The 26,976-nt window shown below is 39.3% G+C and overlaps 2 protein-coding genes across 5 annotated transcripts in view; both read left to right on the forward strand.

Annotated features, from left to right (window-relative positions):
• LOC140226047 (protein artichoke-like) overlaps positions 1–16,448 on the forward strand; it is a 208,192-nt gene extending 191,744 nt beyond the window's left edge. For 2 of the 4 annotated variants that reach the window (XM_072306444.1, XM_072306445.1), the window contains exons 7-8: positions 5,030–5,153; positions 16,155–16,448. In XM_072306444.1, the coding sequence (XP_072162545.1) occupies positions 5,030–5,153; positions 16,155–16,405 (375 nt within the window). In that variant the 3' untranslated portion in view covers positions 16,406–16,448. The remainder of the gene's footprint in view (positions 1–5,029; positions 5,154–16,154) is intronic. The other 2 variants (XM_072306442.1, XM_072306443.1) reach the window with 2 other exon arrangements.
• A 37-nt stretch (positions 16,449–16,485) lies between these two features.
• Positions 16,486–26,976, forward strand: part of LOC109038396 (uncharacterized) — a 150,255-nt gene continuing 139,764 nt past the window's right edge. Inside the window, exon 1 of the mRNA XM_072306432.1 lies at positions 16,486–16,687. Coding sequence (XP_072162533.1) covers positions 16,520–16,687 — 168 coding nt within the window. The 5' untranslated portion in view covers positions 16,486–16,519. The remainder of the gene's footprint in view (positions 16,688–26,976) is intronic.

Raw genomic sequence — 26,976 nt, forward strand, 5'->3', positions numbered from 1 at the left:
CATTCACTGATATTATGTATGCTGGACTGCCTGATTATCCACATTTATCCACATCAACTTTTCTTTTAGATAGATAAATGAAAACCATTGAAAACAAACACAGAACAGCTGATCAGCTGATCAGCTGATGTGCGGTGTTGGCGGGAAACGCTGCTGAAGAGCGCGCGTTGTGATTGGTTGTCCGTAAGGCGCGCCGAAAAATGAACAGGCCTGAACGAGATACGCATTCCTGCATTTAAACCCGAGATACGCGAAAAAAGTTCTACGGTTTTAGGTGACTTCCCGATTTTTTTCGATTATAATCTCTTGCTGGCTGATAGACGACATCTTCAACTACACGTTTATGCAGCTAACTCAAAACTGTCAAAACTCGAGATACGCACTTCTGCACTTTCACCATCGATGTGTGGGGGATTTGTGATTTGACCATTGATTCTTATGTAAAAGTTCGCGAGAAACACGATGGTACAACTGGTTTTCTCTGAAATCATCTCCCAAGCTCAAAAAAAGCTCTCAAAGTGAGGCCAAAATGGAGGGGATATCCCACCCTACCCTGAGAGTCCACCTCTACATTAAAACAAACTCTCCATGCAAAGATAGGGAGCAAATACATTAGCAGGGTTGCCGTGTTTTCAGTTTTGGAGTCCCCAAATAAAGTGGCAGCCCTGTCAATGTAGGTATTTGCTTCCTATCTTTGAATGGAGAGTTTGTTTTAATGTAGAGGTGGACTCTCAGGGTAGGGTGGGATATCCCCTCCATTTTGGCCTCACTTTGAGAGCTTTTTTTGAGCTTGGGAGATGATTTCAGAGAAAACCAGTGGCACCATCGTGTTTCTCGCGAACTTTTACATAAGATTCAATTGTCAAATCGCAAATCCCTCACACATGCAACACACCTCCATTCATACGCAATATTCTAGGTACTGACAGAAAAGAAAAATCGAGGAAATTTTAAAAAAATTACGTTGACTATTTTTCCAAGGATAAAGTAAGTTTGACTAGAAGTGCATGGCGTCGCAAACGCAGATACCTACGTGGTCTCGCACGTTAGTTATAGAATTTCAATTCTACGATCAATTTCCAACTAACTGGGAGGAGGTGTCTTACTTTTTTTAAAAGGGTTTATTCAAAAACGGCAAAAAGGTTCCTAGCGAAGTGTTGAACCAATTTCTAGTAAAAAAGCTAAGTGTGAAACTGTAAAGTTCCATATCTATCGAACGGGAATAGATTTTGAGGTGCGGTTTACCGAAAATTCTCTAAAAATGCGTCCTCTTCGAATACGTCAGTGAAAGTTTTACTTATTTACACTTGCAATGTTACTTACCATTTTTTAATTCCTTCTGTGATCGATTTTCTTAAAATTATAGCACATCGTCGAATGCCTCTCTTCAAAACCAAACAAGAAACTGTTCATTGCATTAGTCGTACTTTTCAATTTCTCTTGATCTATGGTAGTTCCGAGGTAAACGAATGGAAGGGGAGGTATGAGCTATTAGAGGAAGACGCTCCGCGCCAAAGATTACTAAGGACTCCAGATACCGCATTGGAAAAAAAAAACACGGACCCCCATGCCCCTACAGCTTCAGGGTAGGCAACCTATGTGGCAGTATGCCATACTTCGAGCTAGAGCTAACGAATACTTATAGAGCTTGCCGTTCGTTTGACCATTTTGACGTGCTCTGATAAGTTTATTTTTGAGATTCACTTCGTTAAAGTTTGTTATTTTGTCAAGTTTTTAATTACACTGGTCAACATGGGTTCTGTCCTTCGAACCAAACCAATTTTTTTCGATTCCTAGGTGCTAAAGAAGCCCGAAAATGGCCATATTAACTTCAGGAAAATTGCCTGGTCCTCAGGGCGCCGCCATTTTGAATTTTTCAAAATTGAGAAAACCCACGATTAGATTCTTGCAAATATCTCCTCAACGGTTCATCTCACGAAAAAAACAAAAAACCAGCGGAAAGAGCATAAAATTTCCTACCGAAATCATCTTCCTTTGTTTCTCCTAACCTAATTTTTTGGTCGTAACATTAACGTTTTCTTCAAAAATTAGCTTAAAAAGGCATATTTTTGCTGATTTTGGAAGAAACTTTGCTTCAGACCTCCAGCCACGATTATCTGATGAAAAAAACTGTTATGCTCATTGAAAAGAGCGTAAAAGGAGGAGTATCGTTTTGGGCCTTTTCCGGCCCCACCTGGATTTTGCTGAATGTTTCATATTTTCAAAGTACCTACTAGTCCTAGGTAGACTTTATGCCAAATATTTTATCGAACGGAGCCCATGCAAAGGTGCAACAACGCCTCAAACCCAGAACCTCGGCATCGAAAAATAGTTATTTTCGTCGACTTTTTCGACTGTTATCACTCTTTCAGTAGATGATTCATATGTATTTTTTTGCGTACTTTCAGTCTCTGGCCTTTTTATAGGCCTCCGACAAATTCTTAGGGGTCTTATGGCCCATTGTTGCCATTTTTGGCCCATTTTTAGGGTTTTTTTCAATTTTACACACCCAGAAATCAATTCAAACTAAGTACCGTGTACGTTTTTGAAAAGAACGCAAAAAAATGAATAAAAACTGTTCAGTGAAAGTTTTTCCTACGTTGCCAAATTTTCGAGAAAAATCGTCCCAAAGAGCCAAAAATGGCAAAAATTCGATTAATTGCCACGCTTAAGGTTCAAGAAAGTGGAGTACAACTTTTATATTGACGTACGTAACAGCTCTTACCTATATATACAACATATAAAAAAATTATAGTTGTACCTGGATTCCCACGATGTGAAAATTGACCGGGATGTCGATTTTAGCGGCCTTTCTTTACTTGAAGGTAGCTCTTTTGAATGTTTCTTGACCTTAGTCACCCTCTATGGGTGAGTACTATATTTTATATTTTTCTACGTACTTTTCATATCTGGCCATAAAAATGGCTTCCTCTGAATTTTAAAAGGCGTAACGGTCCATTGTTGCCAATTTTCACCATTTTTTAAGGGGTTTTTCAAGTTTACATGTGTGAAACTTAATTTAATCGAAAAACCGTGTACATTTTCGGAAAGAACGTAAAAAAATACATAAAATGTGATTTGTAACTTTTCCCTACGTTGCCAAGTTTTCGAGAAAAATCGTCCTGAAGCGCCAAAAATGCCAAAAATTGGATTAATCATCACGTCCAAGGTTCCAGGAAGTGAATATTTAGTTTTATTTCACTACAGATAACGTATCGGAAATGGAAAATTGCAGTGCGTCTCACGGAACATGTAATGGCTCAGATGAACGTGACAAAACGGACCCTCAAGGTGCTTTTATCTTATCCTTCACTCCAGTTCACCTCTTTATTCCTGTAACCTCGAGATCATCCTTGGTTCTCAAGATGCTTGCTACAGGCCAAATATACCAAACAACAGAAACTGCGTGGGGAAAGTGTCCCACGATCCGCATGAAAGTCATAATTCACTTTCTAGAACCTTGGACGTGATGATTAATCCAGTTTTTGCCACTTTTGGCTCTTTGGGACTATTTTTCTCGAAAATTTGGCAACGTAGGAAAAACTTTCACTGAACAGTTTTTATTCATTTTTTTGCGTTCTTTTCAAAAACGTACACGGTACTTAGTTTGAATTGATTTCTGGGTGTGTAAAATTGAAAAAAACCCTAAAAATGGGCCAAAAATGGCAACAATGGGCCATAAGACCCCTAAGAATTTGTCGGAGGCCTATAAAAAGGCCAGAGACTGAAAGTACGCAAAAAAATACATATGAATCATCTACTGAAAGAGTGATAACAGTCGAAAAAGTCGACGAAAATAACTATTTTTCGATGCCGAGGTTCTGGGTTTGAGGCGTTGTTGCACCTTTGCATGGGCTCCGTTCGATAAAATATTTGGCATAAAGTCTACCTAGGACTAGTAGGTACTTTGAAAATATGAAACATTCAGCAAAATCCAGGTGGGGCCGGAAAAGGCCCAAAACGATACTCCTCCTTTACTTCTATTAAACATATGTCAATAGTTCCTAAACTTAATTTAATCCTGTGAAACAGCAGTTTATTAGCTCCGCCCTTAAAATGTGATTTTTTTCCACCATTTTCCTTAGAATCACGAAAAAAAGAGAGAAAACCCTAAAAACGTGACCCGAACTGTGTAAGAAGGTGGCAAAATAGTGCTGAGTCCTTACTAATTGGGGGGGGGGGGGGATGAAACAAAGCCAAAAAGTTCAAAAATGTTCAATCAGAGTCAAAAATTGTGAGCTCCAATGAGCATCAGTACAAAACTGAGGGGGGAGAGTGTTCAGCTCAGGCAGTTTGCATTGGAATATGAAGGTGAGGTAACGTCGAGAGATCTATAATTTTGGGTCTTTTTATACCTCATCAGTAGATCACACTCGTCATGTGAACCTAACTGAAAATCTCGCAAAATCCAAGACGGCATCAAAGCTCATGTTCGAAGTAGGTACTTTGGTCTTACAGAACAGGGCCGTGGCGTCCTATAATGTCGTGCTAAGGAAGAACGCCGTATGAACATTCGAGAGTTGCCAAATTTGTCCGGATAAAACATGTATTGCTGACGAAATTTATGCTTATTTTTTCTTGAAATTTTCAGACATTTTAGAACGAATTGTGAGCAAAATGGTCTGAAAAATTGGAAGAAAAATATGTACGATTTCCTCAATAAATTCGTATTTTATCAGAGGAAATTTGGCAATGCCTGAAGGTTCATACGGCGTTTTTCCTTAGCATGGCAGTATAGGCGAAAGGGAGCGGTTACCCCAGGCGCTTTCAAAAGGGGGGCGCCGAAAAGTCGAAAAGGATAGAGGACGGGAGAAATAGAAAAAGAGAAAAATTGCTCTCTTAAAATTCAAGATTTCCTTAGAAAAGGGGGACCCCTTCCCTTGCAACCTTCCTCCGGGGGGGGGGGGGGAGGGCAAAATTCTTGCCCAAGATGCTAAAAGTGCAAGCCACGGCCCTGTTACAGAACGTGGCTTTGTGAAACAGCGCGTGGATGGCGGATCTAATCTGTTTCTTCCCTTGAATGTTGCAGTTCATCATAGGATTGCCTCAAGGATTAGAGTTTTTAAGAATAGCTCGGAATCAAATCACTGCCTTTCCAAGGCCGCCCGCTCCTGAAATGAATCTTGTCAACCTGAAATTCATGGATATTTCAGGTGAGAGCGTCGATCTAATGTGGAAGACTTGTATTTTTCAACAAAGTTTCAATTCAGGTTCATTGACTCACCTTAAAAGTTAGCCGAGAAAATCCCTTATGAGAGCTTCGTCCAACACACGTGAAAAGAAATCCTCTAAGATACTTCAGTGTCCCGGGCATTACCTACTCACATAATATCCACAACTGAAGTCGCAAACCTATACGCATGGGTATATACCCATTTTTTCTTAGCTCAACATGATTTTCGAGCGAATGTTCCCTTACGAAGTGTAATTAGTTAGCTGTACCTCTTGCTTGCAACAGACCCACTAGGTACCAATTTTCCAATCTGAGGCCGGGTTTTTTTACTTATACAATCAATTTTTAGTAGGTAAAATGCACTTTAGGTGTAGGTTTTATGTTAGAACCATTTAGGCCCTCAAACGTCTAACAGCCGCAATACCTCTGGAATATCTTAAGCTTTAACTGGGAAAGATCTAAAATCGAAGAGGCGCGATTTTCGATTTTTGAGTAAATGAATGGCCTGAAAATCCCAAAATTAAAAAACCTAAGAACGGTCATGTCCATAAATCACTTTTGGCATCATTACGTACAACATTAGCATTTTTAGAAATAACGTAAAAAGTTGACCTAAAGCAAGTCATTTATGAAATGGTGAATTGATACTAAACCAAGTCAAGGTCGATGGATCCAGGTCAGTCCGTCAGGAGAGTTCCTAGTTGACAGTAGCAATCCTATGAATATCCCACCAATATCTTACGACTTCGATTATCCTCCGAATATCCTATATCCTGACATTTTCAGGTTATCCTCATTATATTATTCTACGAATATCCGAAAAAACGGCATATTAGACGATTTCCAGAATAAACATTCGATAAACTCCTCCCATGTGTAGAGGATCTCTTTTAAACATTTAATTTGTTGTAAATTGTTACATCTTTGTATGTAAGTTATATTCTGAACATTTAGACCGAGGTCCGGCAACACGGACACGAGCCGAATCCGCTCGCGCGCTAGAGTGTCGCCGTGCGTTACCTAATTAGGACTTTGCTCTTACGAATTGCACTTATTTGGTCATTCTGCTGAGTCCCGAACTTTTGTCAGCAAGTTCTGTCCCCTCTCTGGCCCAACTTGCGCCTATGACGCAAATTGGCCCGGGTCATTTGTCATTATAAAAGCTCGGTCACCTGAGCCTAATTTCAATCGTCGTCTCTCGTTTGGAGATCCCCCGTTAGGCCCGGTTCCCTCTACCATTACTTGTGCGTCTCTACCCATTTAATGTGCTAGTTGTATTACTCTCCTGTGAATTAAATAAACTTTTTGTATTCGTTACATTGATCTTTATTAATTTGTTTCGAGCATTATTGCTCTGGCGCAGTTGCCACTTCGCTCTTTAATTAGCCCAAACTTAACAGGCGCTTGCCGCTAGGATAATTTAAGTGCGACTTTCAACATCGCGTTGGTCCCACTTTTGCGAACCTCGTTCTTTTCTATGTCAGAACCAGAGTTCTTTCCAAGATACGGATCTGATTTTACCGTTCCATCTTTAACCACCTATCGTTTCATTTACACGAACGAAAGGGAAAAGAAAGAACTTCTGACTTTCATCACCAAACGTCTCACATCTTTCCGACAAGACTGGCCTGGGGAAGTCACGCAAACTGAAGATACTCTTACCGTCTGGATTGCTGGAATGCTCGCTTTCAACTACGAAGGAATTCCTGTGAGCTGCCGGGCGTATTTCGACAATTGCAAACGGGAAGGAGATTTTGCAGTCTTCAAGAAAGGACTCGAGAACTACCATCCCTGGTCTTTCCTGTGGTTCAGGCTTCCTCTCCGACGACTTCCCATAGCAAAGGTCGTGCTCCCGTACAGACCTGAGAAGGACATTCCTTGGAAATTATATAGCGCCGACAACGGGTTTCTCGGCAAACGTATTGACCGCCTTATCAGCACTCCTTCTGGTCTTCAAATCCGTGACTCCACAGCCGACTACGCAGATTTCCACACTTGTCCTCTCATCAGGAAAAAATGAAGTACATCGCTGCTATTTTGTGAGTAATTTTTGGTATGATAATAATATTCTGACCATCCCCCTCTCTCTTTTGCTTTTGTGATATCCTCAATTTTATATTTTTGTTAGTGAAACTACATTTTTTGATTCTCTTTATTCTTTATTTGTGAGTAAATCCCTTATTGCAAGGCTCCAAATATAAGACATTATTGACTTCTAGAAGTGATTCCTTACTGCTAGGCCTTCTATTAGGAAATAAATAAAAAAAATTATTTTTTCCTTGGTGAAAATTCTCCATGCTAACGCTACTGAACACTGTTTGCCCAATCGTAAGCGATCTTACTGTATTGGCGCAACAGACTGATTTTGAGAATCTGGCACCGACGGATGCCTCTCATTTGATGTGGGATTTTTTCCTTACTCACGAGTACGAGGATATTCGCAGCATTGAGATAAAGAACTACCTGGAAGAATTCTATTCCCGAGTACGTTCTCCACGAGAATATTTCGCTCAGCTACGAATTATCCAAAAGATGTTTCGTTTCCTTTTAGCCAATATGGACTAAGGAAATGTCTTTCACTTGGTTAAATAAATCAGCACCTATAACGCGTGATTTAATTGAGTTGATCGCTCCACTGAATTTATTTGAAATTTCTTGTGAAGAGTTCGTTCAACTAATTTTGCAGTTCCTAGATGACAGTATTTATCGCGACATCAGGAGTATTATAATTAAAGAAAAAATTTGCATAAATTTTGGGTTAAGACATAATAACTTTTGGAAACGTTTTAATCATTTTCGCAGCGCTCTAATTTTCTTGAAGGAAAACTGTGACAAGGGTTACGATTCTGATTTCTAAATTAATTTTAAATGTCTATTATCAGACCAGCTGTTCTCAACATACCCAACCAGAACGCTGATCCTGACCCACATCAAAATCCAGACCCAAACGCAAATCCTGGTCCGAACCAAGAAATTGTCGTCATGAATCAGGAACAATTGCTAGCTGAACTTCAGCGTCTCCGAGATGGCTATGCTGCCTTGGATAGGAGAACCCGTGAGGGCCCCTTCCATTTGAAAAATTCTGATATAAATAGCATATTAGAATTAAGGGAGAAACAAACTTGTTGCCCCAATTTGTTAAAACTTGTGATCAGCTTCATACTGCATTTTTCATTGCTGGTGAGCCAAATCACATTCAAAATTCGCAACTTTTACGCGGTATTTTGTCGAAAATTAAAGGGCAGGCTCAAATCCAGGTTGGTAATTTGGAGTATGCTACATGGCCCCAATTAAAAGAGAAATTAACTGAGTTCTTTGGTGACAGAAAAACAGACCTTACGCTTACAATCGAATTGTGTCGTATGTCCCAAAATTCCAGTGAAAAGGCAATAGATCTTTACAATCGTGTTACTTATCAGTTGAACCTGATAGTCGCTTTCATGAATACTCACCGAAGGTTAGCTCATAAGGATTTCATCCATGAGTTGAGCCTGCAAGTTATCTTGCGCGGACTCAGGGATCCTTTGCGTCAGTATCTGAAAGCTAAAAATCCATTGACCTTACCTGAGGCTTTGAACCTCGTGACTAATGAATTTCCATTTGAAAATTTGGATAATTACAAAGATGGCAATTCTAGTGGCTCTAGCCAAAAGAAGCCAAATCAAAATTTCCAAAATAAATCTGGAAATAAGAATAATCAATTTCAAAATTATTCTCAACAAAAGAAAGGTTATGGAAACCAAGGGCAAAATAAGCCAAACTTCCGGAACCAAAATAAACCTAATTATTCTAATCAGAATAAACCAAATTTTCAAAATAAATCAAATTTTAATCAAAATCGCGGTTCAAATCAAAAATTCAATCAACGACCTAGTGGTAGCAATAACGTGCCCACAAACCAGCCGATCCCGATGAGCGGTATTAGTCACGCCCACGTCACCGACGTTCAGCCTGACTCCGACTTGAATTTTGATGAACCCGATAACGACCTCTATGTTGAAGACGTGCCTGAAGAAATGGAAACGACTCCGTTTTTTCAGATAGAAGCCTCCCCTGAGCAGAACTTAACTTAAATAGTGTATCTAAAAGTATCTTACCTTATATCGTCATTCCCGAATTCAAACACGGCAAGTTCTTTGTTGATTGCGGTAGCACAAGTAGCTTTTTGGATCCAGAGCTTGCTAAGCAACTCTATCCAAATTTTATTCGGAAGTTAAAAATGGAAATTAATACGCAACATGGTTCACGAATTTCCGAAGAATGTGTCTACACGCCTGTTCCCAAAATTTTCAAAAATAATGGTTTTGTTCGATTTTTAATGTACAAATTTCACGATTTCTCTGATGGTTTGATTGGCATCGACATTCTCAAACGATTTAAAATGAATGTGAACTTTAATAAGCAATCTTTAGAAGCTGAAAAGTTCAAAATTCCTCTGTTTTTCCATAATACGAATCCGGTAATCGATAAAATTGTTTCTCCGCCTTTCACAGAAAAAATCATCAAAGTTCCTGTAAGCACTACAGAATGTGAAGTTTTTATTCCTCAGATTAAGTTGAATAAAAACTTAGAAATCCCTAGTTGCCTGAGTAAAGTTGATAATGGTTTTGCTACTTGTTCAATAGTAAACCATTCAAATACCAGGTATGAAATGACCCCAAAAGGTTTTGTGCCTTGCGAACCCGCAGGGAATTATCTGATCCAGGTTACAGATAAATGACAATTGAATGTGTTGAAAAGCTTGGAAAAGGTAAATAATAAGACTTCAATGCATAATTTTGAAACTTTTAAGAGAAGATTTGATTTATCTCTGTTGCGAACAAATCACCTCAACGCTGAGGAGTTTCAAGCAATTAAGGAGATAGCGCTTGAATTTAGCGATATTTTCTTTATTGAGGGTCAACCTCTGACCTTTGCTAACGAAGTCAAGCATAAAATTATCACCACGTGCGATAATCCAATTAACGTCAGACCTTATCAGTACCCATTCGCTTTGAAAGAAGAGATTAGAAGGCAACTGAATCAAATGCTTGATTCCGGTGTAATAAGACCTAGCTATTCTCCCTGGAACTCACCTTTATGGATAGTTCCCAAAAAGGCTGATAGTTCGGGAAAGAAGAAATATCGCATTGTGATTGATTTTCGTGCTTTAAATAAAGTTACTGTAGGTGATTCTTATCCAATCCCACAGATTTCCAGTTACTTGAGCAGCTTCGGTAAATGCCAGTATTTTTCGGTTCTCGACCTTTATCCTGGTTTCAATCAAATTTTATTAGACGAAGAATCAGTTCCCAAAACTGCTTTTAGTTTCGAAAATTGTAAATACGAATACCTACTTACGGTTACCATTTGGTCTGAAAAATGCACCTGCTGCTTTTCAGAGAACAATGGACAACGTCTTGAGAGGCTATCAAAATGACTTTTGTACAGTTTATCTTGATGACGCACTTATTTTTTCGAAAAATTTAAGTGAGCATAAAATCCATTTACGTAAGATATTCGAGCGTTTTCGTCAATTCAATTTAAAGGTACAGCTTGATAAAACAGAGTTCATGCGTAAAGAGATAGAATACCTCGGACATGTGGTCACATCCGAAGGTGTTCGCCCAAATCCCAAAAAGATTGAAGCAATAACTCGTTGGCCCATTCCTGATACAGTCACGAAAATAAAATCCTTTTTAGGACTTCTGTCCTACTACCGCCGCTTCATCCCTGATTTCGCCCCTATTACGAAACCGCTTACATTACGTCTCAAAAAAGGCGCGGTCATCAAAATCACTGACCCCGATTTCGCAGAGTGTTTTGAGACTTGTAAGAAATTATTGTGTAATGACCCAATTTTGCAATATCCCCGCTGGGACCTCATTATGAAGATCTCTTCTGACGCATCAAAAATTGGGTTAGGAGGTGTACTTTTCCAAGGTCCTGATGGTTCTGAACGGCCTATTGCCTATTGTAGTAGAAGTTTAAATGCTGCTGAAACTAATTATTCAGCTTTGGAATTGGAAACTTTGGGTATTCTCTTCGCAGTTAAATCTTTTAGAGCTTATCTTTATGGAAGCAGATTTATTCTCTACACGGATCATCGACCATTAGTTTGGTTATTTTCGATGAAAGAACCAAATTCGAAGATAATCCGATGGCGTCTACAATTGGAAGAATATGATTTCGAGATCCGCTATAAACCAGGTAGGTTGAACATTAACGCCGACGCACTGTCACGAGTTGAGCTGAACAAGATTCCAGCCACACGTAATCTTTCCGTAATCGGAAACACGTCTGACACCGAACTTGAATCCGCAGACGAATCCGAGACGATTCGAGACCCGCCGCCTCGTCTACGGTTCACAGTGCCGTCAATGAACCGATCATTAGCATTCCAATAGTTGATAAGGCCATAAATTTGAAACGCTATCAACTAGTTTTTTCTTACTCTGAAGAATCGGATGTTGGACTTAAAGTCGAGACATTCTTTAAAGATAAAGTGCGCGTCTCTGCTGCGTTGCCACGTCAGGAGACTGAAAAACATATTTTTGAGTTTCTGACCGGTCATGTTGTTCCTTCCGAACAATATGGTTTGTTCTTTAAGGATGAAGAGTTATTCCCTGTCTTCTCGAGAGTAGTCCAGAAATCTTTTAATAACATAAATTTCACAAAATTTACGTCTCTCTTGGTGGATGTTGAGTCGAAAGATTCTCAGCTTTCAATTATTAAGAGTTATCATCTTTCGCCCCAAAATCATCGAGGCATTTTGGAAACCGAAATGCACTTGTCAAAAAACTATTATTGGCCGAATATGAGAGAGTCCACAAAATTTTATAAATGATTGTGAACTATGTAATCTTACATCCAATTAAATTAAAATTTAATAAAACTCCCACGCCTAATAGACCTTTTCAAGTAATTCACATTGATTTATATTCTGCCGAGCAGCAAACTTTTCTTTCAATCGTTTGTGCTTTTTCGCGTTACGCTCAATGTTATCCTGTTCATAACAAAACTGGTATTGAAGTAATGGATAAATTATTCACTTTCTTCTCACATTTTGGAGTTGTAGAAGAAATAAGATTCGACCAAGGCGTAGAATTCAGTAACGCCGTAGTTAAGGATTTCTTAAACTTTCATAAGGTTAAATATCACATGACCTCTCATAACCATCCAAATTCTCAAGGTATTGTGGAACGATTTCATTCATTTTTAGCTGAGCATTTGAAGCTTTTCAAATTGCAACCTGCGTTCAAAGACGAGAAGATCACTAAGCTAGTTCAAATGGCTGTTTTAGCTTATAATAACTCTATTAGTAGCGTCACTAAGATGACTCCTTTTGAAATAATCAGCTGTCATATGAAGAATGAACCATTTAATTTGAACGATGAAATTATTTCTCCCCAAGATTACGTATGTAAGCATTGTGAACTTTCTAAATTCATTTTTGATAAGGTTTATAATCGAGTTGAGGAGAAAAAGCTAAAAGTTTTGAAGAAAAGAAATGTAAAAAGAGAAGATCCTCCCCCTCTGAAACAACCTATTTATAGAAAACTTGTAAAGCGTATTGCAAATCAGAAAACCTCTCCACGATTTCAAGTATCCAAAATTAATAAATTTAATAAGGATAAAGGCACTTTGGCTGTAGTAAATCCTAAGACAAATGTGAAGCAAAAGATTCACTTGGATCAAATGAAGAGACCTAAAAGAAATCAGGGCACATCGTTTGTTCCTGATACTGACGGTGCCTCAGACGGTTACTCAGGTGCCTTGGGACTGTCGCAGCCCTAAGTGGAATTACTAACATAACTGTTAACCCTGGTGTATTGCCCCTTAGATCAGGATACGCGAATCTTCAGAAAACTTCGCATACTTTCGTGCATTATCTTAACATCACTAATCTCCGAAAAGAATTAACGCTTTTTCAGAATTCCTATGGTTCTCTCAGTAAAATGGTACTTGACAAACATGACAATTACACGCCTAGTTTGCAATTAATAAAGGTTTTAGGAAGTAGCATTTTGGATAAATTAAATTATCTTGCTCCCCTTCCTCCGCGCCCTAAGCGAGGAATTGCGAATTTCTTGGGTCGTGCAATTTCCTTTGTTACTGGAAAAATGGACGATCTCGACCAAGAAAGGCTTGAAAAAATCACTAGGAATCTAGATAAAAATGAGATAAACTTGGAGAATCAAGTAAAGAATGGTTACAGTTTAACGACTGCCATAATAAATAAGAATCAGGAGACATTTAAGAGAGTTGAATAGAATGAGAAAATTCTCACTGAGAAAATTGGTTATTTACAGAGAATCCAAAATCAAACTTTTTCAGAAATTCATGATCACCATTTTACAGAAACCTTAAGTTATCTGTCCAGTTACGGCTTAACCTTACTGACATTAATTCAAGAAATCGAGAATTCTCTTCTCTTTTGTAACAACAATCAGTTGCACCCTTCTGTTATCTCTGCAAATGATTTACGTCAAGAAATCAAGAGCATTTACTCCTTTTATCATGAGTCTATTCCTCTTGATCTTACTACCTTGCCTCCTTATTTGATGGAAGAACTTTTGAAGGTTTCTTGTGAAATCAAACTCGGTAAAATTTATTATTATATTTCTGTTCCCGTGAATTTTGAAACCAATTTTACATTGTATAAATTGCTCTCCCTTCCCTCCTATGTACGGTCAGAGTATTACTTATCAGTTATTCCAGAGCGCCGTTTCATACTTGAAGATCCATCAACCTCTACTTACCGCTCACCCACGGTGTCCTGTGTGAAGCTACCAACCCGCTTCCAGTGTGAAGAAGCCTCGCCAATGCATCAAGATTCCTGCAGTGTTCGAGCCGTCAAAAGGACTCAATCTTTGATCTGTCCGAAAGTTTTTGTAAATTTAAATGATAGCTTTGTTCAAAGTGTTCCTGAAACTTCCCAGTATGTTTTCTATTTTCCCCGTACTGAAACTGTTGAATTTAATTGCCCTTCTTACTCTGAGAGAAAAGTAATGATTGGAATTTATTTGTACTATAATCGAAATTGCGTTGTAAGCTTTAGAAATCAAACCTTACCCACGAGTTTTAATACATCTGCCGAAATGCTCATTGCAGACTTTGCATTGAGTATGGAAAATTCAAGTTACTCTTTGTTACCTTTTAATGTGAGTTTGAGTCATTTACAAATGGAACTAAGTCCTGAGTATTACTCCTCTGCACCTACCCCTATTCAACCCGTAAGATTTGAAAATATTCATCATCTTTATGTTCTTTATGGAATTTGCACAATTTTATTTGTTCTATTTTTGATTGTCTTGATCACTTTTTCATGTAAAAGAGCTCATAAAGCCCGCCAAACTCCTGTATTGGCTACTGGAGAATTCATTTCTTCTCCCTTACCTGTCGAACCAGAACCTGAAGCTCCAGGTCCTTCAATTCCTCTTTTACGTTTTCCCATTTCAATTCCACCAGCAAAATAAATTAATGTAAAAATTTCTACGGTATAAAATTTTCAATTTCATATTCTACTAGACGAAATTTCAATCTTAAGAAGGGAGGAGTTATATTCTGAACATTTAGACCGAGGTCCGGCAACACGGACACGAGCCGAATCCGCTCGCGCGCTAGAGTGTCGCCGTGCGTTACCTAATTAGGACTTTGCTCTTACGAATTGCACTTATTTGGTCATTCTGCTGAGTCCCGAACTTTTGTCAGCAAGTTCTGTCCCCTCTCTGGCCCAACTTGCGCCTATGACGCAAATTGGCCCGGGTCATTTGTCATTATAAAAGCTCGGTCACCTGAGCCTAATTTCAATCGTCGTCTCTCGTTTGGAGATCCCCCGTTAGGCCCGGTTCCCTCTACCATTACTTGTGCGTCTCTACCCATTTAATGTGCTAGTTGTATTACTCTCCTGTGAATTAAATAAACTCTTTGTATTCGTTACATTGATCTTTATTAATTTGTTTCGAGCATTATTGCTCTGGCGCAGTTGCCACTTCGCTCTTTAATTAGCCCAAACTTAACTTGTATGTATTCCACTCCGACCCCAAGAACCTTCCTGTAGGGCTCCCTGCACCTTCCCCTTTCTTCGCCTCAATCAAGCCCTCGTTTACATTACGTTATCAGTTTTCAGTTCATCGCTCGGTCAGGTTGCCTTTGACGCGAATGGCGAAAGTTCCGCGCATTTGATCGGTGGTTTGTCATCTTCATTAAGATGCAGATTTTCTCCTTTTTGTCCTAATTCAAACTGCACTACCTACAGGATAATTTGCTCGGATAATCGTAGGATATTCGGAGGATATCCGGTGGGATATTAATTGGATATTCTACTATTGCGATGGATTATCCCAAGAGTATCCTATGAATATACTACTGTTAGTTAGGTTTGAGTGTGATAATCCCTACAAAACAGGGGGGGGGGGGGGCTGTCCACGTTGGCAAAAGATTTCTCCCGATTCGCTTGTTCTACGTACTCTGCTATTCCGCCGATCCGATTACATTAGTCTAATGAAGATCGTGCGAGGGGGGGGGGGGGGGGAGTAGTGAAACAGCAAATCGGTAGAATTCGTCACCAGAAAATTGAATGTGGACGTCCGAGACTAGTCTCTACACTTCGATAAAATTGAATGCACGTATTATAGTCGGATCCAAGGGAAGGGGGGCGTAGGGGGCGTCCGCGTTCTCCTGTTTGCCAGAAAAGAAGAAGGAGAGAGATAATGGGAGGGAAGAGAGAAGGAGGGAACGGACGAAAAAAGAAATAAGGACGCTTATATTCGGTGTTTATTCATGACAAAATTGACTCAACCTGCATTTCAGATGTCCTAAAATTTCGAAAATTTTCTGGCAGAAGCCCCCCGAACCCTTTTCCGTTCTTCCCGTTTGAAGTGTCTGGATCCGCCTATGGCACGTACACAGAAATTGTGACCTTTTTAAGAGCGTGGCAGCTCTGATTCCCTTAAATTTCCTTCAATTTAAACACTGCTTTCCATGCATACTGTTGCAGGCAACGGTTTGCATCACATACCCACGGGTATGATGAAGTCTTTGAAGAAGCTTCGGTGGCTCAACGTGGGGGATAACGCCTTAACAACGCTTGATGACCAGGCACTGAAAGGACTTAGCTCGCTCGAGGCGCTTGATTTGCGCAATAACCGCTTGCTCAGTATTCATCCAATGGGTTTATCTCATCTACACAATTTGGTGAGTTCAAACACTTCCTTCTCTTTACTTTTAAGTATTCGTCGGGTCCCTTAATAATAGGAGAAAGAGGCGTTAAGGGTCTTTTCCGCGGCTGCACCTGGATGTTTTGTACTGTTAACCTCAAGTTAGGTTATTAAACGCAACGGTTTGCATCACATACCCACGGGTATGATGAAGTCTTTGAAGAAGCTTCGGTGGCTCAACGTGGGGGATAACGCCTTAACAACGCTTGATGACCAGGCACTGAAAGGACTTAGCTCGCTCGAGGCGCTTGATTTGCGCAATAACCGCTTGCTCAGTATTCATCCAATGGGTTTATCTCATCTACACAATTTGGTGAGTTCAAACACTTCCTTCTCTTTACTTTTAAGTATTCGTCGGGTCCCTTAATAATAGGAGAAAGAGGCGTTAAGGGTCTTTTCCGCGGCTGCACCTGGATGTTTTGTACTGTTAACCTCAAGTTAGGTTATTAAACGCAACGGTTTGCATCACATACCCACGGGTATGATGAAGTCTTCGAAGAAGCTTCGATGGCTCAACGTGAAGGATAACGCCTTAACAACGCTTGATGACCAGGCACTGGAAGGACAGCATTGCGAAGCGGCAATTAAATGCATGAAGGTAGGTACATCATCAGAAAAGTTGTGGGATCCGTTTGCATTGTTAGGGTCATCCCCTAAGGGGATGAAAGGATTGGACACGAGATACTTGGAACGGATGTAGGTGTGATGACACACTGTATTGCGAGATTTGATGAAAAGACATTAAGAATAATTTTAACCTCTATTTTGTGTACCTTCTACATATTCACCCCCAAAAGACAGTCGTTATACCCCCTTGTTAATATCTTCATCTAGTCACTTTCATAGAAATTTTTGGTAAAAGACTCTTGTAATTTTCCAAATAATAAGACCATTTGGCACACATAGCATTCCAATGCACCGCTCTAACATCGAGCATCTCTAATCTTAATGTCTCCTATTACTTGTGGCAAAGTTCAAATAACTTTTTACTTTTCGTGTAAACCCTCTGTACTTCGTTCAAAATTAGAAGAAGGAGAAGAAGTTTGTCAATTATTTATTCAAAATTGTGTACTGAACAATGTCCTTGATTCGTTTTTGCCATATTTTAATATTTTCCATCCAAAAATTCTAGTGGAAAACTCAAAAACGTCGAAAAAATCATTACCGTAGCCTGTAATAATCTGTAGGTCATTAATTTTATGTTAGGTTTTCAAAAGATTCAAGCCCAAAAAAAATAAAACCTTGGCAAATATTACAGCCAAGATGTATTTAAAAGAGTATTTTTTGGTGTTTATGTCAAAGTTTAGCATAGCAATAAAATTACGCCACCCGGGAGCAATGTAACAAAATTTTCGCATCATTACCGTAGACCCTGTTAGCGGCACTTTTCCGCCGCTAGAACGCAGTCTGTGATCACTTATTCATTCGGAGTGTTTTGTTTACCGTCTAGTGCACGATGGCCGGGTTGTCCGGATTTTGAACTTCATTAAAAGATAATTTCTCTTGTTTTTATCTGCTGAATTAAATTTTGGCAATTTGAAATTCTCATTACCGTATACCTACTTTTTTCTGTCAAGGAATGAATGAAATATTAAAGTAGTGCATGATTCATATTGCATACTAAGACCTAACCTCAATTTGAAAATTACAGCGGAATCCACCAATGCAACTAGATTATACACCGACTTTCATCATAAATCATCATTACCGTAGCCATCATTACCGTAGCCTCTTTCCAAAAGGAGTGGGGTCTACGGTAAATGAAAAAATATTTTTAGTGCATATTATTCGTGACTACTACTAAATCATGCCTTTAGAGGGTATAAAGACCTTAAAAAAATGTAGGAATGCCATTTGAGGACTTTCACTTTTAAAATCTCGGCTGACCCAAAAGTAAAAAGTTCTTTGAACTTTGCCTTGTACTGATTGTGTCTGACTCTCGACTATCACTCGTGCATTATCATTGCATTATGCACCTATTTCTCTATTAATTATTAATTAATAGCTTATTGTTTTATAACGGGATAGGGGGGCATAATAATTAAGATCCAAATATTTATTACAAATATCTATACTTTATTTAGCACGTAGATATATATATATATATATATATATATATATATTATATATATTGCACCAATTGTCTTAATCGTAATGTACTATCGCCGAATTTAGTTTCATGCATAGGCCGCTCCAAATCAAATGTAAACTGTGCGACGAGGCACAGCGCGGCGTGGCGCGTTTCGGAGATATCGGGTGCTGACTGGACCTATCTCATCTCATGCCAACGAGGAAAACGGAGGCACATGAACAATTGACAAATCTACTACTTTTTCAAGAAAATATCCCTCAGACAAGCATCTATAGGTGCAAACCCATAACAGACAGCGCAACACCGCGGTTTCTCGAAAGTAGAGCTGAAATTTCATGAGGTGCAACTGATTTTTTTCTTCTAGACGCCGCCGTGCCGGCAGGTTACATGGAGTTCTTTGGGACAAAGGCGTATGAGCCCTTTTTCGGGAGAACGCGTTTTCTGAAACTGGATTCTTCCTAGTTTCAGGAAATATACATAGTGTATTAAAAAGTCCTGCCCCCCCCCCTTTTTTACACAACGATCCACGTTATCTTGTAGGGATCATAGGGGAATGTAGTCACAATGTTCCGTTTTTGCAAGTATACTCTCAAAGACTTGTTCTTTCAAACTAATTAAATTTCCTGCGAAGACATTGGCTAGTACCAACGCTATACACTTCTAAACTTTCAAATACGATTTCCGCGGAACTACCTTTTTGAGCACACACCCTTGTTACAAAGGATCTTTAATTCAGGATATACTTCTTCGCGCAGGAAGTTTGAAAATGACGCAAAACTGGTCCGCTGTTGAATATGAAAGATTACACAAGTATACACCGAAAAAAAATGAATGCTTCATTAGTGAATTCTCGTGTAATATTCAGCCCTGCATGGGTCCAAGTATGACCTCGGTTTGTCCCTGGCTCTGCCATTTTCCAGGCAAATTGGGATGATTTAAACATGAATTTTCCTAGGAAAATTTGATTTTCTGGAAATTGATGCATGATCGAGATAAACCGAAGTAATTCTTGAATTTAGGGGCCAAAGATACATAGACACTAGCCAGACATGTATTGCATACCGCATGTCCAAAAAACCTGTCTCCCTTTTTCTGAAGAGGGTTTTCCGGTCAAAATGGCATTATCCACCCACGAATCCTATATAAAACTGATCCGTTGTTTTTGAGTCTGGAAGGACAGAAAATCATTTTATACAGATAGCTATAATTGGGCTACTATATCTTATTTTTTGCTTCTGACCCCGAATCGACCTTTGTATTTTCCACAACCCACTAATTTTCCGAAAGATCGAGTTTGCACGAAAAAAAACCCTTATTCAGATGCCAAAAATACGCATTTATATAACCTTCGGATTTCCAAAATATTGGTCAGAAGTATATAAAAAAAAACACGGCCATTCTCTGATCTAGCAGCAAACATATAGTTAGTGGAAGGTCCTCCATTAAGGACCTAGATAAAATAATTTTTTCGTTCTTTCGGACGAAAAACAAAATGATGCGTTCCACATGGGGCTATACAAGCGCATTATGTCATTTGATTGGAAAAACATTGTTCTTTGAAAAAGGGAGAGACATTCGCTGGACGTGCTATACCTGCATCCTTTTGTATTTTTAGTTACTCGATCCAAAAATTACCTTATTCATTTCTATCGGACACCAGTTCCCTCGTAAAATTAAACGTTCCTCGCATGGACGGACTGGCTCACATCTAAGAGCGTGGACCCTTGACCGGTTAAGGGGGTGTCGTATGATATTTCCCGGGGGGATGCACCCCCAGAGAAAATTTTTTAAAATTGAACGTGTTAAAGTAATCGATAGAGTTGTGAAACGAAAAAAAGAGAACAAATCACAGCTACCAGACGCATCCAAGTTCCGTTATTTCCAGAGATTCCGAGGCAGATCTGGCCACCTAAAATACTGCTTTTAAACACTAAAAGCCTGAAAATGATGAACCCAAGAAACATGTCAGCTGGAAAGATCTTTTTAGCTTCCTCGATTAGAAAATGAAACATGCAATCTAGTTGGCACAAGGTGAAATTTTGAAGGAGAGAGAGAGAGAGGGAAAAAGAGTGTTGAGTCTAGCAAAGGACAAGGTGTTCAGTAAGGCAAGTAAAAAAAAGAGATAGGAACGAATCAATTAAATGCATCAGGTATATACAGCAGGAAGATCCATTCAGCGATAATTTTGTTGGAAATGAGAATGTTTTCAGACGTGACCGAACAATTGGAGCCTAACTTTGTGAGATAGCATAACCAAATTTTATTGAAATTCACGGTCTGAATGGCCTATTTTGGATCCAATGTTGAATACTGACTTTTTGCGAGGAAGGTGCAGTCATTTTAATGATATTTTTATTAACCCTTAAATGCTGAAGCCGGGTTAAATTGCGAGGCTTCCTAACAAAACCTGCTCCGCAGATTGGATGGGGCCGGTTCACGGGAGCCTTAGATGGTGGTCTGCAAATCATTCCAAAAAAGAATCGAGTATTAAATCAATACAGTCGAAGAAAGGAGGGACCTATTTGGGCCTCTTTTTTATCTTTTCTCCCGAATCTGAGCGACACCTCATTGGCAGCACATAGCGAAGCATTGCGAGTTCATGCCCCGGGCCATTGCGCCTTCAATTTTGCAGATGCAACACGGACATCCATCAAGCACGAATAGTCGTATCTCTGCGCCGTGATCAACGCGAGCCCTTTCCCTTGCTCCATTTCCTTATTGTGTTGGTTTCGTTTGTCTCACTTGTAGTGGTGCTTCAAAGGCTACGTGAGCAACACAGCCGAAGGTAGGAAAAACGTAATCCGGCCTCGCTTTTTAACTTTTCTCGCGGATCTGACTAACAGCCTAGAGAAGAGCATATTGCGAATTCACGCCTCACGACTCACGTCATCGCGCTTTTAATTTTTCGCGATAGAGGATCACTTTCCGAGTCCAAAACACCGACGATTTTTGAAATCCAACAAGTACGGATAGAGAGAAAAGGGTTCAAAGATAAATATTTCAACTCGCATTTATCGTGAACGGTTTGTCATAAAACGACGATCTTAATCTCAAAATATAGAGAAAACCACCACCTTTCAGACAATGATGACAAAATTTGTCCATTTTGAAAATGTCATCCATTGCTTTCACGTTGCCGTAGTTCAAATTTTCAAATTTTAGCTGGGGCGACCTTTATAGGTCACTCCTAGATAAACTCATTCGTCAAAAATGACAAGATCAGGATAAATGATTAATATGCAATGGATACAGAGAAATCAAAGTTTTCGATCATAAAAAAATGTATGTTTACCTTCAACGGTTCGCTGGGTAGAAATAAGAGGAAAAAAGAGGAATTGCTAACAAAGTCGTACCATTTGAGCTTTTTAAATTTAAATCCATCCTACAGAAACGATTTGAAAAAGAGGCATGCATTTTTGTTGATGCAGCGAAAGTCAGCTCAGGCTATAGTCTTGTAACATTCATATGTCTTGATATTTTGTTCTTTTTTAATAATTTTCTTCGGTAATTAGCTATAATAGGGTATAAAAATGCACAACCTTGCAATTCGTGATTGGTTTGGGGGCATTTGGTGATCTTGGGACTCGGAACAAACCAGGTCCAAGTGTACCACATCCACTTTGAAAAATCATATCTCTCCTCCAACTTGTTTCTCCAGGATGAACTTGTGCTTGTTTTGAAGCTTGAACGGTCTACTTTCATCAAAAAATAGTTAGATTACTTTTTGTGCGATTCCTTCAACGTCACAGCTAAAAAGGTGAAAAACTGAACATTTTAACTTCGGCAACGTGGCAACAATGGATGAAATTTCCAAAATGGACCAATTTTGTAATTATCGCCTGAAAGCTGGTGGTTTTCTCTACATTTGTAGACCAATATCATCTTTCTACGACAAAGCGTTAGCGAGATATGCGAGTTTAATTTTTTTACTTTGACTCCCCTCCCCCTCCCTCCGTGATCGTCCGATTTATAAAAGCGTCAGTGTTTTAGACTCGGGAGGAGATCCTCTATCAACTTTGAAAATATTTCGAAGATCAGGCCAAGGTTGAAACGGACAATTTGGAATGAGGTCCTTTCTTCCTTGCTCTAGTCACAAGAACAAGAGGCAAGTGAGAATTGGAATCGATGCGCGATACGTCATTACGAATCTTTGTTTACATTCCAAAGAGCCAAAAACGTGAATTCTCACGGTGAATGAGCGAAAATATCTGTGTGTTTCATGTGCGTCTGTGTTAGTGACTACGCGCTCACAGAGGAACAAGTGCGTCTTCATGAGAGCATTATCAGGCAACGCGCCGCGCCGCGCCGCGCCGTCACTAAATAGTCACCAGAGACTCTGCGTGAAACTAAATTCGGCGAAAGTACTATCGCCGAATTTAGTTTCATGCATAGGCCGTTCCAAATCAAATGTAAACTGTGCGACGAGGCGCAGCGCGGCGTGGCGCGTTTCGGAGATATCGGATGCTGACTGGACCTATCTCATCTTATGCCAACGAGGAAAACGGAGCCAAATGAACAATTGACAAATCTGCTACTTTTTCAAGAAAATATCCCTCAGACAAGCATCTATAGGTGCAAACTATAATAGACAGCGCAACACCGCGGTCACTAGAAAATAGAGCTAAAATTTCATGAGGTGCAACTGATTTTTTCTTCTAGTCGCCGCGCCGGCCACCGCGCCGGCAGGTTACGTGGAGTTCTTTGGGACAAAGGCGTATGCGCGCATCCGCCCTTTTTCGGGAGAACGCGTTTTCTGAAACTTGATTACTTCTAATTTCAGGAAATATACAGAGTGTACGAAGAATTCCCGCTCCCCCCTTTTTGACTCTCCCTCAAGGGGAGGCAACTTTCTTCTTCCAAGCTGAAACCCCTAACTTGTGATACGTTATTGGAGAGAACATCAAGGACAAAGAATTTTTCAATATCTCAATCTTTGACCGAGTTATGATACATCAAAGGCCAAAGGTCTTTTTTCCACAAATCATATCTTCGGTTCAAATTACCGTAGAAGAAAAATAAAACAAGAAAATTTACCGAATTGTTAGCTTTTTAAGTAAAAATTACAGAAATAATTTCAAACTAATTTTAAGGAGGATTTCGGACCCCAAAATACGTCAGTTCAAAAGTCATACGATTCTCCCGCGAAATTAGCCAATTCTCCGTAACTTTGTCCCAACATTATCTCGGTTAGTTCCAAATTAGTTGGACATTACGTTCTCAAGTACCCAAATTTTGGGCAAAGTTCAAAAATCGAAAATTTAATCGTCAACTTGAATCACCTTAAATTTTGTTTCTTGAACTTTGCCAAAAATGTTGACTCAAACTCATGACTTTCCGGAGTGACCTTTTAGGGTAATATACTTCTCTTTTACTTTAAATTGTTCTATATCGCCGGTGAAAGTCGGCAATCACATAACTCGTTTGCGGCGTCTGAAAATCTCCGCCTCTACGTCATTTTCTTAAAGGAGAACGAATTGACATTATCGCTTGAAGTTTTTGCAGAATTTTCTTCGCATTGAGAAGAAAAATCATGACAGTTTGAGAGAATTGCCGTTAAGTATTTTTGCCATTTAAAAAATAAAGTATGACAGGAAGTCTACAACGTCGCAAACCGAGTTATGTGATTGCCGACTTGCACCGTCGATATGGCTTCTGGGTCATTCCACGCCTAGGTAGTCCGGGGGGTATTTTTTTCCCCCCTCCAAATGACCCGACGATATGTATTTTTGGACTCCTTAATACTCCTAGTTTTTGGAAATATATGTGGTTTACCTCCGTTTTGTTTTTTTTTCTCGCAATTTTCACGTGTTTCATAGCCCCGTTGCTTAGCTTTATCCTACTGTAAAAAGAGTGACAGTTTGGTAGCAATGTTTTCTGGTGTTCCCGCCAAAACCAAGTTTCAGGTTATGCTTGCAGTTGTCAAGAAACTGATTCAGTGTGCTCCTGCAAAGTTTCAATTTTTAAAAGTAATTACTGTATATTATATGTAACTTTTAAAACTTAGTGTACTGACTGTCACACCCGTTACGCAAAACATGGGTCTTTTAATGTAACTATTTTAATTCATGTCATTTTGAGATGCCAATTTTTTCTGTACGTTTTCAAGTCAAGTACAGCTTTGGAGTATTTTTTCCAAATTTTTATTTCAACAATTGATGGGCAGAAATGCGTAACGGGTGTGACACGTTACGGGTGTGACACGTTACGGGTGTGACCAATGAGAAGAGGTTTCAATTATGCAGATGTTGCCTCACTTCTCACCATTTTTTCTATGGTTATCACAAGAAATACACTCATATGCATAATTAGAGGTTATGTATACATCTAATAAGAGAGAGAGAGATATCCAACTTTTTTGCCATATTTCAGTATTTAAAGTGAATACACCTAATCTCAAAAGGACTTCAAATAGAGCTCGTTGAACTCTCTCCGATTTGATTGAAATATTTTCACTTTACTATAGGCCTAGACCTACCATGCCAGGGGATTTTTTTTTGATTAATTTGGGCCATGCGAGGTCCAGGACCGCGGGGACGAAAGGGGAATCCTGGGTTACCCGAAGAAAAGCCCTGGGACGGTAGGTCTGGGCCACCCTGTAGAAAAATATAGTTTTGGCATGTTCTACATTAAAATGCGTCATATTGCAGATTGATTTACTGCTTAGGATTGCCTACAATAAGAGTATGAGAAGAAAAGTAAGTTTTTTAACTTTTAAACTTTCTCAAAAATGATGGACCTCAGAGAGACAATTTGTCACACCCGTTACGTCACATCCGTGACGCAAACGGTAGGTCTGGGCCACCTTGTAGAAAAATGTAGTTTTGGCTTGTTCTACATTTAAATGCGTCAAACTGTTGATTGATTTACTGCTTAGGATTGCCTACAATAAGAGTATGAGAAGAAAAGTAAGTTTTTTAACTTTTAAACTCTCTCAGAAATGATGGACCTCAGAGAGACAATCTGTCACACCCGTTACGCAAACTTTCCCATTTTTTAAGGATAGAAAAACAGATAATCGAAAACGGATCATCAGTAGTTGAAGCAAAAACCCTTGGCTTCATCATACAGGGTGAGCGAAAAGTCCCCGACCCCCCCTCTAACTTTTGAACGAATTGAGCTAGGGAAACGAAACTTTGGGAATGTTCCTATCTCAAAGGGGCCCATCTTTTGGGGGGGTCAAAATTTTGGTCCCCCCCTCAGGGGGGGACGGGGGCCCCCCAACTTTTTTTTTTCAAATAGCAACCCCTATCTTGTGATACATCATTCGAAAGAGCATAAAAAACTAAGAATTTTGGCGCAAACCGCAGATCAATATCTTAATTTTTGACCGAGTTATGATAGGTCAAAGGTCAAATTTGACCTATTTTCAAAAAATCATAACTCCGGTTCAAATTATCGTAAAGGAAAAAATAAAACGGGAAAATGTACCAAATTGTGTCCGCTTTTAAGTAAAAATTGCAAAAATCACTTCGATTTAATTTTAAGGGGGGGGCTCGGACCCCCAAATACGTCAATTCAAAGGTCATTCAATTTTCCCGCGAAATAAGCCAATTCCCCCTGGATTTGCCGCCACATTATCTCAGTAAGGTCAAAATCAGTTCAACATTACGTTGGCAAGTCCCCAAATTTCGGGAAAAGTTAAAAAAAATGATATTTAAGGTAATTAAATTTGACCGTTTAAATATCATTTTTTTTAACTTTTCCCGAAATTTGGGGACTTGCCAACGTAATGTTGAACTGATTTTGACCTTACTGAGATAATGTGGCGGCAAATCCAGGGGAATTGGCTTATTTCGCGGGAAAATTGAATGACCTTTGAATTGACGTATTTGGGGGTCCGAGCCCCCCCTTAAAATTAAATCGAAGTGATTTTTGCAATTTTTACTTAAAAGCGGACACAATTTGGTACATTTTCCCGTTTTATTTTTTCCTTTACGATAATTTGAACCGGAGTTATAATTTTTTGAAAATAGGTCAAATTTGACCTTTGACCTATCATAACTCGGTCAAAAATTAAGATATTGATCTGCGGTTTGCGCCAAAATTCTTAGTTTTTTATGCTCTTTCGAATGAGGTATCACAAGATAGGGGTTGCCATTTGAAAAAAAAAAGTTGGGGGGCCCCCGTCCCCCCCTGAGGGGGGGACCAAAATTTTGACCCCCCCAAAAGATGGGCCCCTTTGAGATAGGAACATTCCCAAAGTTTCGTTTCCCTAGCTCAATTCGTTCAAAAGTTAGAGGGGGGGTCGGGGACTTTTCGCTCACCCTGTATAATTTAATCAGATTTTTACATCCATAAAATTCGCTGAGTTTCCACTTTACACTCACTGAGGAAAAACTCACTTCCAAAATCGGTCACACCCGTTACGCATGCCTTTTAATTTTTTCTGAGGAATGGAACAAAATAAAAACAATTTCTGATAAACTGAAATAATCTATAAAAAAAGTTATTTCTGCTGCTGCAGATCATTTTTTAATTAAACCCCAAGAAAGAGTTCAAATTCTTCTTTA

The sequence above is a fragment of the Bemisia tabaci genome, chromosome 1, assembly GCF_918797505.1.
Source record: "Bemisia tabaci chromosome 1, PGI_BMITA_v3".
NCBI classification, from domain to species: Eukaryota; Metazoa; Arthropoda; class Insecta; order Hemiptera; family Aleyrodidae; genus Bemisia; species Bemisia tabaci.